Consider the following 14524-nt stretch of genomic DNA (forward strand, 5'->3'; position numbering starts at 1 on the left):
GGAACATGTATGTGGTATGCAAGTAAATGCAGTATGTTTACTGAAAAAACTTCACTGCAATGTACAATGTACAAAGGAGTTCAAAGTAATTGACAATACAATAAATTAATTTATAGTAGTTGCTAAAGCTAGCTTGCACATTATACTCTGCCATGCACTCTTTGCAAACTGTAAGATGCATCTACACTGGCATACCGCACTATACAGTTACTTGACAGGCCATTCTACTGGTGTATTTTCCTCTGGTACCTAAACCTAATGATACTTAATACCAAGGGATTCTACTTAATTGTGGCATTAATTCTGCTTAATTGGGATGTCTGCATATGATTAAGTGGCACTCAGATACAGAAATCCTGTCTTTGTAATGTTCAAAGACTGATTGTGCTTTGTTACTCTTCAAAAATTCTTGGCCTCTCCCCGAGTGTGTTTACCAAAGCAGAACTGTTTTAAAAATTTTTCTCCAGACTCTTGAAAACTCTGATAAAACTTAACTCTCTTAAGGGTGGCAATATTATAACACAGCTGAAACTTTGTGAGGCCCTGCAGCTGATAGTACAATTTTATACTGGGTATTTTTTTCCTTTTTGCGACAGCCAGGCAGGCTCTTCATAGAGCCATTTCATTTAATATTCACAGATTCCCAGAAGTTTAGGGCTGGAAGAGACCTCATGAGATCACTGGGTCCAATCTAGGGCTGTGCAAAGCTTTAGACCCTGATTCCATTCGACCCAATTCAGTGGCCAAATCTCCAAATCTGAATTGAATCAGAGGACCCTTTAATCCCTCTGAATCAAACCGGAACCCTCCAAAACAATTTGGAAAGATTCGGAGATTTGGACATAGACACAGCTTCAAATGTTTTTTCTAGGTACCAGGCGGCTCATGACTGCTGCAATGCTGGGGCGCATGGAGTGTCCCACAAAAGCATGGGGGGGCTTCCCAGAGCACTCAGCGGGAGACCCAGAAGTGGACCAAGAGCACTTCCGATCCACTTCTGGGTCCACCACGGCTCCCTGGTTCGGCAACAGGTGCCTCCTGGGTCTGAGGGGAGGGAATTCTGGTCCACTTCCAGGTCTGCCACCGAGCACGCAGAGGGGCTCCCTCCCCACTCCTGTGCGATACGCCATCTGGCCTAGCATCGCAGCATTCACAAACCACACTGATACCTTGAGGTATGTAGAAAACGCTTTAAAAGCTGTGTCTGTGCCTGAATCACTGGTTCTCTAAATGAGCATTGAATCTTCAGATTTGGATTTGGCCGAATTGAATCAGGGATGGTGATCCGAATCAACAGATTGAATGATTTGGGCCACATCCAAATCGAATAGGGCCTGCCTCACACACCCCTAGTCCAGTCCCCCTGCTCTGGGGAGGAAAGACTGTTGGGGCCAAATAACCCCAGCAAGGTGTGTGTCCACTCTCCTTCTGAAGATCTCCAGAATAGGTGCCTGCACACCCCGCAACAGGAAGTCTATTCCAGAGTGGTCACATGAACACTAAAGAAGTTTTTCCTCATATCCAGCCTGAAACCTTCTTCAAGTAGTTTCTGACCTTGGCTCCTGGTCTTCCACTGGGCAGCTTTGGTGAAGAGTTGTTCGCCTAGCCCCTGATGCTCTCTCCTGATATTTGTAATCTGCCATCAAATCCCCCCAGAATCAATGAGCAAAGTAAAGCAATTAAAGAACCATTTCAAGTATGGGTACATGTTCAAGTATGGGCATCATCTGTTAAATCAGAAATTCTCTGTTATCAGGATCAAAGGTAAGCCATTAGGGGATCCCCAGTTCATTCAACTATGTTATTTATTTAGATTTAACAGAACAGCCCAAGATAAAGAAATATGGTGGTGCCTTGTTCTTGTGCTAAGCAATGGGACAGCCTGGGAAGATTCACATATAAATATTAGTTCATTATCAGGCAAAACTTAGCATACCATTCATATTTGTATTAATGCTTTTAATAGAACTTTATGATAAAATATGCTCTCACTTTTAATCATGTTAATATCATTAGCTCCATCCCCAATAGCTAAGGTGACTGCTTTCCTGTATTTCCTAACCAGCTCCACAACTTGTGACTTTTGCAAAGGAGTGACTCGACAACAAAGCACCGTTTTACACATGAAGGCAACTTCCAGGAATTCTTTCTCCAGGTCAGCCTCAAGCGCATGAGCCTGCAACAGACAAAGTTCCATATCAGTCAGGTGGCTTTGTAGCTATAATCAGCAGAAAACATGATATTGTGCAGGAATTGAGAATTCTTTGCAAACAAATGCGGTACAAAACTGTATTTTCTTCGCAAAGTAACTAATTTCAGAATTACCAGTATTTCAAGCAACTGAAGCTTTATCACATCTGCCAGAGAGCAAAATAAGTAAGTCTCATAAGTGCATATAGTAAATATATCTATATATTTATCACATATAATACTAACACACACAGTGAAAGCTAATGCACAATCTATATTTCACTGTAAAATATTTGACTTGCAAGTACATATACAATATAGTATGACTAAGGAAAAAAAATTTATCCTAAAACTGGACAGATTACAGCTATAAAAGACAAGCATTTGTCTTTACAACCAATATAATAAGAATCAGAAAGAAAGATTTAATCCAGTGAACAATCAGCTGCATGGACATTCAGATGCAGACAAGCTGTGAATCTTTGTGGCTCAGCACTGATGGAGGCACTTCACAACTGAGACCCAAGAGTACACTGCCAACCTTCAGTACAGACTGCCTGGCCAGCACTCATGGTCTGCCCTGCCCCTTTGTACAGATACATAATTGCTGACTTAATCGTGTGTGGCATGCAGCCAAGGACACAAAAACTGCATAAAATATTTCTATTTTTCTATATATTATGGAGTTTTATTTAGTGTATGATAAAATTTTCACTGGACTGTCAGAAGGAGACATAACTGCTGAAGGTCCTAAGCAAGAGGAAGGAAAGGAGAGAGAAGTGTTACAAGCAAGGGGAGATCCAGAGGGGGGTGCAGTGCTGTGGCTGCACCACTCCATTTTGATTGCACCATGGGATTTTTAGAAGTCCCTAAAACATGTGAATATCTTCAAAAGCACACCCCCTCTTTCTGCCTGACTTTCCCTGATGTCCTGGGACAGAGAAACCCCAAAGCTGTTCCTGCCTGCTGCACAGGGGTGGGCTCAGCTGGGGATGGGGACAACAGCAGCAAGGGTGTTCCCCTTCTCTGGGCCTGCTCTGGGCACACTGGAGAGAACTACTCTCCTGCCACATTGTTGGCACTGTTCCCCTCCCAGCTGAGCTCAGCACCTGTTCAGTTTAGCTGGGTCTGGAGCATCCCTGCCCTGGAGCAGTGGAAAAAGCAGTAGCAGGCAACCTGTAGTGCATGTTGCTGTTCCCCCACCTGCTTTGGAAAATCCTGAATCTGCACCTGGTTGCAGGTTATATGCTTAGATATTATGGTAATAGGTCAGAAGAAGACATACAAGTGAGGAAAGACAGTCATCTAAGAACTTTTAGGACTTATCCTGCTACAGTAGCTGGTCCCAGCACTAGGGGTTAAAACATATCCTACCCAAAAAGTCTATAGACATGCTTCAAATCCATACATTGTCCAATAGGGTTGCTCACCTCCTGTATCCACTTTCAAGCCTGCTGAAGAGCAAGGACTCAGGAGTCCTGAAGAGGGACAAGCCTCAGGCAGCCTCACTAATGTATTTCCAGTTTGGAGTATGCCCGCACACTTGAGTATGGAGGGCAGCGGTATGGCATATTTCAGTCCCCCACCATCATTACCTGATGCAGCAACAGTGCATACAAGTCTGTGAAAAACCCCAGGAAAAGGGCTGAGATATGAACAGATTGCTTTTAACTTGGTTTGGTTTTCCTAAACAAAGGCCATGAACAGGTGGCGAGTTCTAATTTCTCAGAAATTTCCACTGCTAGGAGTGTGTCCAGAAGAGGCAGTAGTACAAGCATTGAGCCTACAACTGTCCCCTCACGCTGGCTCCTCACACCTTCCCAAGACCGGGGTGGTCCCAAAATGGTGGATTTGTGGGAAGTAGTGGCTGATCTACTCCCCCGCCCTCCCCCCCGTTCCCAGGGTGAGGGAGTGGAGTGGCAGGGAAAGACTGTCCATCTGTTCCCAAAACTTGGGGGTCCTCAATCTAGGGAAACATGAGGAGTCTTTTCTTACTGCTTCACTGCCCTCCCACAGATGAGAGCAGGGAGGGAGTGGAGCAGTTAGGTAAACCCCCAACCAGTTCCCCAGACAAGGGACTGGCTGGTCTGGAGAAGAGGTGGAGAGCATTGCCCCACTGCTCCACCTCCCTTCTGGACTGGTCTAGGAGGGGAGTGGAGCAGTGGAGAAAAGCCCCCTGCCTTTTCCTCAGACCAAGCAGTCCCTGATCTGAGGAAGCACAGGAAGGAGCAACAGTAGCTGCTCCCTTCCCTTCTCGGACTGAGCCAGGTGAGGACTGGAGCAGTGGGACAAAGCCTCTGGACTATTCCCCAAATCAGGCCATCCCCAGACCAAACTGGAGCAGTGGGACAAGTCCCCCACAACCCATTCCTGAGACCGGACTGTCCCCAGTCTGGGGAAGAGGTTAGGAACTGAACAATTACTCCAGTCCTGTCCCAAACCAGACCAGAAGGGAGTGAAACACTGTACAAGCATTCACCCTTGTGAGAGAAACTCTCCTGCCAGGGAGATCTTCCAGGTTTTAATCTTGAAGAACTTTCTCCCAGAAGGGGCATCTTCCCTTTGGGAGAAATTAATTGAATGTTTGTGCGCTCCTAGTTTGTACCAGGAAAGAAGCAATAGAAACAAAGTACCTATATATGGCCAAAAAGATTGAAGATAAATTTTATCTTTTTTTCTAACTGTAACTTTAAACTCTATCAAAACAAACAAAACATATTTACCTTCCATTGCTTTGTTTCTGTGATAAGATTTGCAGGAAGGATGTTAGTTAGGCTATGCCTACACATTATAATTTAGTGCTATGCAAAGAATCTGAGCTAGCTGTTGATGAACTAGCTTATGTGCTAGGAACAGTAGCCACATTAGCTTATCAGTTCCTAGCATTTAATCTATCACTGAAACAGGGATCCTAGTTTTCTCTGTTTAAAAAGCCCAAACTCTTTGATTTAAAGGGGGGGAAATACCAAATTCTCTGATTAAAAACCCCAAATCTTCATTTTTCTGCAATTAAAATGAAACACACTGTGTGTGCGTGTGAGTGAGTGAGTGAGTGAGTAAGTTGAACATATTTATTATAATTTTAAAGCAATTTGGAAGCCTATCAGTGTCTCAATCATTATAATAAAATAAATTTAATGCCTATGTTTTTTGGCATTTGATTTTGGGTTTTTTGTCATAGAAAATCAGAGCTCCCCCTACCCCCTTTGCTCACCGGGTTATGGGTCCAGCTGCAGCTATCTGTCCCATCCCCTCTGCTGCTTTGTGATGCTAAGCAGCCCCGATATGCCAATGCCCTGCCCCTCACTCCCAACCCACACCCCCCCCAACCCTGCCAGTACCCCTCACTCCTGACAACACAGGCCTCTGCCCCCAGGCACCAGCCCCCCAGTGTAAGGAAGGATGTGGATGTGTGGCAAATGGGGAAGGGTGGAGTGTGAGGAATGGGGAAGGGGTGTGGGCACAGGCGACATGTCAGTAGGGCAGGAGGGCACAGTTGACACATTGGGGTGCAAGGCACAGGTGATGCAGCAGAGCGTTTCAAGGGGGGGATATGCCCCTCCCAGATTTTTTCACCCACAGTGGGCGTGGGGCTGCAGCCTGGCTGGACTAGCTATGGGCAAGAGCCACCTATGGGGTCCAGGGGACAAGACCCAAAATGGGAGAGAATGCTGCAATGCCATGGCCACCAAGGTGAGGTGCAACAGTGGTGGCAGTGCCAGGTTGTCTTTCTGCTGCTGCCAACTGGGAAGGGGGCACCTCATGTTGGCCGTCATAGTAGCCTGGCGCTCCTTCCCACTCTGGGGGTCCTACTTACTGGGTCTCAGAGGCAGCTGCTGCCTGGAGCTGGTCCAACCTGGCTGCAGCCCCACACCCTGCTATTAGTGTAGAAATGTTGGGGAGAAAATCCATGTTTTTCCATAGCAAATGGAAAACCTGAATCCCTGCTTATTACTCTGCCTGAATTAATACACCACTTTTACCTTCTCATTAAGAGACAGCTTGGGTATCTCCATCTGGCACTGCATTGTAATATGTAGTCCTAGCCTTAATTTGCCTCCATAGCATGTTCTGAGCTGAGTTGACAGTCAGATTCTAGTTTCTAAAACCATGCTGATGAACAATTGTGAAACAGTACTAAAACTACAAATTGATATGTAAGCCACTTATTCATGTGCTCTGAGAGGTGGGGGAGAGGGCCACTTTAATTAGAGTGGCTGTCACATATATCAGCATCCCCACGATGAAAAATGGTGGCAGGGGAGCTGTAACTAAAGCTTTTCGAACAAACTTTAGTTAAAGTGTCCCTGCTGCCATTTTTCAGCATGGGGATGCTGATACACATGACACTACACGTGATGTGGTAGTTACTACGCTCCAGGAGACTCAGTTAATCAAGTCTTCTCTGACACACTGTAATTACAGCACGTAAGAGCAGCCTTGATGTAGGTGCATAGCCACCCTAAGGGAGAGATGGCTTCTGCAGGCTAGATAACCTTTCTTTTTGAGATGATAATCTAACCTAACCTAAACCTGAGGCCTGCAGCCTTCCATACTATAGAAAATAACACATCTATTATATCTGATTTCACCTGAATAGAGCCATGTGCACTTAGAATTAGCAGATATGGCTGTGGGGAAATCTTATATAAATATTCATATTTCCATTTAGTATTTTCCTATCTAAAAGCAAAACCATTTCAAAATCAAACCCATAAAATTATAGTACGGATCAAGGTTTATGAAAGCATTATAATCATCATGTATCTTCATGTGGGACTAATCTCTTCAAAAAAGAAGCCGGAGCTTTTAAAAGCCTCTTATGTAAGCAAAACAGAACTTTTTGATATTTATTCAAGATTTTGAACCTGAATTACATTAAAGTAATGTAAGTTTATTCTGTTATGACAAGAACCAGATTTCTTAATCAAAGCAAATTGTTTTGGCATCCCTGTAAAATGATGATATTTCGAAAACTCGCAGGAGGTATCTTAATTACATTAATTTGGTGAAGTAATTATTTTAAGGTCAGGTTGTGCTCTCAAACAGCAAACATCAGGAAAAAAATAACAGCATTTGAGCTGCCTAGTTGCATTCTTTTAATTAATTGGCATTGATCTGTGATACTCCCCTCATACAAATACTTAAAGAATAATAGCAGTGGTCTATTTCTAATTAAGAAGGGATAAGACTGTGTGAACTAGTTCTTGCTATGGGGCCATTCCCACTATGGCTGTGATTAAAAAAAGCTGTGGAGAGTTACTAATTTGATTTTTTCCATATGATTCCAAAAGTTAATAAGCAATTAATTTCTAATTGTTTCTTGCAACTATCAGGCTTTCTTTGTGACTTTCTTATGGAACAGTTTTGGATTTCAAAGAGAAATCTGTCATTGTTAACAGAAAAAGGATATAATTATTTAAAGTAGAAAGGAAAGGACAAAACCTGAAAACAACCTACTTACCAGGCTATGTCCATTTATGACTAACGCATAATCACCAGTGACAGTTACTTGAAAAACTGAGCCCTGGTTTAATTTTTCCTTTTTTTTACGGAATACATGACCATTGGAAAATCCTTCACTTTGTCCAAATAGACGTTCTTTTGCTTTCCTTAAAAGAAAAAGACAAAAATAGTATATGACGCCTAATAACTTTAATCAGAGAATGCTTTTGAGCTAATTTCAGTTCTCCAAGGAAGATAGTTCTTTCAAATGGTGAGGCTCCTGTAGTATGTTTAACTCCCAGGAAATCTCTTGGGTAAGTATTAAGCAGTTGGGAAGAGAATCATCTTGAATTCTTTAAATAATTTAAGAGTTAAATAGCATGCTTAATCTGAGTTTGAATTGACTGACTGATCATCAGTTTGGTATTAAGGTTTTCCAGGCTTCAAGAAAAGCATCAGTTTGACACACCAAATACTGTGGTTACATTTAGAAGAGTAAAGGATATTTAAAAAATATGAGGAAAATATTTGTCCAGAGACTCTGTGCAACAACAAAAGTTCCTTTACTTTTAAACATGTGTGTGTACACACACATACATACCAGCCCACATTTACTTACAGTTACAGAACAGCATAACCACAAACCTGTTAAAACCATACTATAAGTCCATTTACAAATTTACTTAAAAGCAGGTATCCTAAGCAAACAGGCCCAAACCAGTGCTAAAATGAAATCTAGTCAATGAACCTATGGCAAGATGAATTAGCTCCACATCTGGGATTTGCTATGATCTCCATCTTGCCTCTGAGCTTGACATCTGCAATTATCAAGAGTGAACCCATTAGGAGCTCAATCTGTCTGATATCACTGAATAGTCCATGTACAGATTATTCTCCTATTTTAGTGATGGATTATGTTATTTCCTTTGCTTATAGATTTGTATTTTGTCTGAGATCTTTTTATTATTGTTGCATTAGTCTTGGTTTGTCACGCTACTTTCAATTGCTTTATTTTAGGTGATTTTGAAGGATGATTACTTTCATATTTTAAAGAATTTTGCAGTATTGTACATCACATGACTGATACACAGCTAGCAGAATGGAGAGCAAATTTGCATTCTATAGACTAAATTAGAGATTTATAAGCAGCATAAGCTTTCACAAGCAGTGTGCTTGCTTCATCAGATTATCTAGAGCTGCTCAGTTTTAATTTATGAATAGTGTATGTTGCCTGGTTATTGGTGTGTTTGCAGCACGAACATATTAGGTTAGCTTAACACCAGACTGTCAGGAAAAACAAGCAGAAAGGGAAATAACTCAAAATAAACCATTTTGATAAACATGAGGGGGTTATCACAGGACAATAGCAAAGCCACTGGCTTGACCTCCTGCTAAGTCTACCAGACTGATTTTGTCCAGAGAAGACAAATGGTAGGAATGGACAGCGATAAAAGAAATGTTGGCTGGAATATAAGGGATACACTCTGTCTCTCACCCACCAGAGATGAAGTGGTTGTGGAGCTGTAGTGGGAAACTAGATTACACAGGCACCCATTTGAGTTTTGAATAAGGTCCCCCTACATGTACCACCAGGATATTACAACTCCAGGTAAAATAGATAAATTGTCTATTGCTTTTCTCTAAATGCTTTGTTACAATTGTTAAGTAATGCACTGATGTTTATGAAGGGCAATTTGTCACCAAACACCACTGGTAGACTACTGACTACCAGTTTAATGAGCATGTACATCTTCAATATGCTAACAGTTTAAACTCATTACATGAGCCCACACACCAGGTGTTGAACCCAGGTGGACCTGCTCAGTAAGTAAAGTGGTTCCACAAGGAGCTTGTGGCTGAGTTTTAAAATGGAAGAATTATGGGATCCCTGCCTTGAAAAGGAAGCACAGGGCTTCATACTTTACGGGGTATGTTCAAAGAGACCAAATAAGGGGAGAAATATATGGGTCATTTTACTATATCATATATACATGGTTTTTCCTTCACTGATAGCAACTGTTAAGAAATATGCTTGGAAGTAAACCATGAGATTATATGTCATAGGCCCTAATCCTGCAAAGATTTCTGTAATAATATTGGCTTCAGTAAGGCCATTCTTATGCATAGATACATTCATGCTGAAGCTTTCACTAAATTGGGGATATATTAATGGCTAAGATCTTTTACTTTTGAGTTTTAAAGAACTCCCACTATGAGTGAAATAAAAAGAACCATTTGACATGGATTAACCAATAAACTTTTATTTACAATAATTCTGAAAATAATTTTTGTATGCTAATTAAACTTTATTATTTTTCATACCTTCTAATTTTTAATTATTATTGACCAAGATATTACAGGCAGCTTCTATCAAAGATATTTCAGATGTCCAAAATTGATTTTTTCTTTTTTTTCATATCTCAAAATATTAAGTTTTGAATGTTTTTTGTATTTTTAATTTTATCTTCTTAGATACAGAAAAAAGATCAAATTAATTTAAAAATCTGGTCTGAACACATCTGTGAGCTTGAAATAAATTCAGCTTAGAGCTGAGCTTCCTACTCCAAAATATAATGTTTTATATAAGAAATATATTTGATAAATTTAAGTGTTTGTTTATTTTTAAGGACATTTTTAGTTACTGGTTCAGACAATAAGTTGCTTTCTAAATAACAGGCAGATTCTGAGTGAGACTTTAAAATCAACATTATCAGAGGTCAAGGTTTTCTTAACTATGTAAAATTTCTGCAGTAAAAGGCCTAAAGTTTTAGTTCATATTTGCAGTATATCATGATGCCATATGTCTAATTCAAGAGCAATCCAGCTATTACTCAATGGAAGCTAGAACCATAACCATGATGCAACTGGTCTGCAAGAAAAGAGTGTGTTTTCTTTTGTTCTTTGAAGGCCACTTGGTGGTTGATTTATGAAATAGCATAGCTAGAGACAACCAACACATTCCATTCCAATGGCAACAAAGGAAATATAAGATGACCCGAGCCTGAAATGAAGGCCAATTACACATACTTTGAATTATGCGGCACTAACTTGCCTGCTGGCACAAAACTAAACAAAGAGGTTATGCTTAAAAAACATTATTTTGTTGCCCATCTTCTCTCTTACTGAAAAAATATATCAATATTAAATCTGAGCTCAGGACAATCTTCTACTGGATCCTGCAGTGACATAAAACTGATGTGCTTATGACAACATAATTTATTGTGCTGGAAATGATTGTAATATCATGAATTCTTTATAATAAACTTCAGGATTCATCATCTGGAGAAGTGAACTTAAAATCTCTTTCCCATGTGGGAAACAGCCATTTTGTTTCAGAACATCAGATCAGGCAATACCCATTTCTTGAACCAAAAAGTTAAAAGTTTGAAGCAACAGCACATTCACTTTGCAAGACAGTCAGCATAGGCAATTCTCACTATTCTTAATAATTCTAAACGTAACTTGAGCTTCAATGACACACAGACTTCTTAAATAAGTGTCTTAAGAACAGCTATACTTGTGGGTTTCTGTTTAATTACTTCTTCATTATCAGCCTATTCCAAAGAAAGCTGAAGTGCAAATTAGGATTTTCTTCTATTTCACCATGAAGATGTTACCATACACATGCAAAGAGTGATGGATCATGCTCTCTCTCCAGGGAAGCTGAACTTTCCAAGGGACTTTCCTTTGCTTCTCTCAGCTGGGATGGAGGCAGGGCACCACAACCTGCTGCCAGCATAGAGGTAGAAATCTACTGACTCAAATGCAGAGGGGACCAGAGCAGGACTTCAGATACTATGGTGAAGAACACTGGGTTGTAGAGCAAGCAGGATGGAGGCTGAGGCTGGAGCCTAACAGAAATAGAAATGGAGCTGGCAGGTGATTAGGGCTGAGAGCCAGGGAAATGGAAAGTGGCAGGAAGCCAGTAGGAGAGGGGAAACTAGGTTAGAGAGGGGGAGGAAGGACAACATATCTAAGGAAGAGATAGGATACAGGGGGAAAGAACTAGAACTGGCTGGGGAAAGCGACAGGATAAGGAGATAGAGAAGTCAAGAACACTGTTTATATGCAAAGCTTGGTACTATATTTGTCTTTATTACTACCAGCCCATACTTAACTGCCTGCACAATTTGTTCCTGTATTTAAAAAAGAAAAAACAAAAACAAATAATCTTCTGCAGGACAATAAGGATCATATATTAGCAATGCTATCTGCATAGTTCCTAACTCTGGTGTGTACAATCTTCTAATCATTTATGTTGCACTAAAATCCATTCCAAGAAAGGAAATTTGCTTAAATCACCAACAGTGAAAATAATACTGCCATATAGGTGTTTCATTTTAGAATTCCCAGCTGCCCTAATGTATGAGAGAAAGACAGATGTGCATATGAAAGATGAATATACAGAAACAGAGATCTATGCCTATATCAGCACAAATTAGAACAGTAAATCTCCAAATTATTATTACAGGGCCTAATATAGAGAAAAATTGCTGACAATTCCAATTCCAAATGAAGTCGTAACTGCATTTTCCAAAAATCTCCAGCTCTAAGCATAAAGTAATGTGGAAGGAAGAAACAGGAATGGGCCAGAACTGAAATGTATGATTTCCCACCTTCCCACCAATCAATAAAGAGGGGCATACTGACAAAATTTCAGCTCACAGTCTAGAGATTAGTGGTCCCAGGTCCTTGGACTACTGCTTTCACACAAGCAAGCCTGCATAATTTTACTATAACTGACAGAACTTTAACACATGGCACCTTAAGGAAAAGCATGTTTACTCCAAAGGCAGGGAGTTCAAGTGGAATATTCCTTCTGCTAGGGGTAAAAGCAACCAAATACTGTCCTTTACCTGAGTTCTTCACGTACTTCCATCACTGTGTGGCCAGACATGATGAATATCTCATTCATGGCATCAGTGAGCATACGGCAGGAGTAACCAATGTTCATAGCAGTTTCTGAGGGCCATAAATACCAGTTTAGGTTAAAATATTTTTAATTGAATTGGTACTCGTTTCAGTGTTAACATCATCAGTATGTAGTGACAATACTGAACTACCAAAATTAAAGTCATTGTCTAATATACTTACTGCACAGTATTTAATAAATCTGCACTTTCTCTTATGGGTCTATTATTTTTAATATAGTAATGCTTAGAGGGTTCCATAGTGAAAAGGACCACAAATATATACTGGGAGACCCATCGCATGACCATAGAAACAAAAAACTAGAAAATCAACAAGGCTGGGAGGAAAGACTGAGGCACAAAAAGCAAAATGAATTGCCCAAGGTAATCATTTGCTGGACAAAGATTGGTCTAAGGTATTGACTAGGAAGACTAGGTGAATATTAATGCAGCGTAAGTTGCTGAACATGATATAAGATGCAGACATTTTTACAGTGAAAGGAAGAATGGAGGGAAAGGGCCAAAGGGCAAATGAAAATGTTATGGAACAGGAGTAAGTTATGACAGCAAACTGTATGACAAAAGACAGATGAAGCCCTCAAATTAAATCAATAGTCTTACTGATAATAAGATACTAGACAGACTACAAGAAATACATAACCAGAAATGGATAAAAAAATTAACTACATGGAGAGGTTTTTAGAAAAACTCATGAAAAGAAGATGGCAAATTCTAAGGCTGGTAAAGGAGAATTGAAAAGTCAATAGAGAATTTAATTACAGCTGCACATAAACAAACATCCCAACAAAAAGCAACGGGGGGCAGGAGTGCCCAAAAGCCCCCCAGGCTCACCAAGGGCATCCGGGAATGCCTGATCGCCAAAAAGGCGGCGTACACCCAGTGGAAGGGGGGTGCTATCTCCAAAGAGGAGTATACCTCCTCTGCTCGGGCCTGTAGGGGGTGTAGCAGGGCACTAAGGTGCCTGCTACTGACAAACAGTAATATGGGCTCAGCTGCCAGTCACCAGGTCAGCACAGGTGTGGGTTGCCGAGACCAGTCTGGTCATCTGACCAGAAGGGGGCAGGGCCTGGCCTATATAAACAAGCCAGGCTGAGACCGGAAGTCAGTCCCCCTTTGGCAGTGAGGAAGGTGGAGCTCTGTTAGAGCAAGCAGGGCAAAGCATAGCAGAGAAGCCTGGTGGCCTGAGCGGTTTCTGCATGAGGATACTGGGTGGAGGAAACCCTAGTAGGAATGTGAAGGAAGGTTAGCCAGTTTGGCTTGGAATTTATATTGGAACACAGGAGTGTGAGTTTTCTGTTTTGTTGTTGTGTAAGACCAGAGGACTGGGTGAGGCTGTAGGGGTTGGAGGCCTCATAGGAGCTTCCCAGTAGCATGGGAGTTCCTGGCACCAGAGAGGGCGCCGCATTTTGGGGTATGTCGACCCCAGTCCCAGTGTGGGCAGTATCGCAGGGAAAGCCCCAGTGTGGGCTCAGGCGAGAAGCCCCAGTGGGGCGCAAGACCCAGAAAGGGGGTCTGGAGGCCAGGCATGGCTACGGCCACCTGAGCCTCCATTGTATGGAGCCCAGTAGGCACAAGACCCAAGAAGGGGGTCTGGGGGCCAGGCACAGCCACGGCCACCTGAGCCTCAATTGCGGGGATCGCGAGGCAAGGCCCCAGTGCGGGCAGGGGATCGCGAGGCAAGGCCCCAGTGCGGGCAGGGGATCGCGAGGCAAGGCCCCAGTGCGGGCAAGAGCATGGGAGACAGGCCCCAGAGGTTAGGGTGTACTGTGTCACTGAAGGCAGGGCACGGACTGGGACATCTCAAGGCACCGTGCCAAAGAGGGTAGAAAGGCAGCCTCCCTTTAACAATATTTACCATCAAAGATGTGGCGGGTGAGATAAAGAGGGTGCATTTGAACCGGATTTGGCACGGTGGGTAGGGGGCGCTAGGAGAGTTCACGGCACCCCCAGGTCGCGTC

General features: G+C 42.0%; 1 protein-coding gene across 1 annotated transcript in view; it reads right to left on the minus strand.

The window, feature by feature from the left end:
• Positions 1 to 14524, minus strand: part of ATP8B4 (ATPase phospholipid transporting 8B4 (putative)) — a 185890-nt gene that overhangs the window by 25852 nt on the left and 145514 nt on the right. Inside the window, 3 exon segments of the mRNA XM_019533652.1 lie at positions 1993 to 2176; positions 7655 to 7802; positions 12492 to 12597. Coding sequence (XP_019389197.1) covers positions 1993 to 2176; positions 7655 to 7802; positions 12492 to 12597 — 438 coding nt within the window.

This window comes from Crocodylus porosus, unplaced genomic scaffold, assembly GCF_001723895.1.
Source record: "Crocodylus porosus isolate Cpor-Errol unplaced genomic scaffold, CroPor_comp1, whole genome shotgun sequence".
NCBI lineage: Eukaryota > Metazoa > Chordata > Crocodylia > Crocodylidae > Crocodylus > Crocodylus porosus.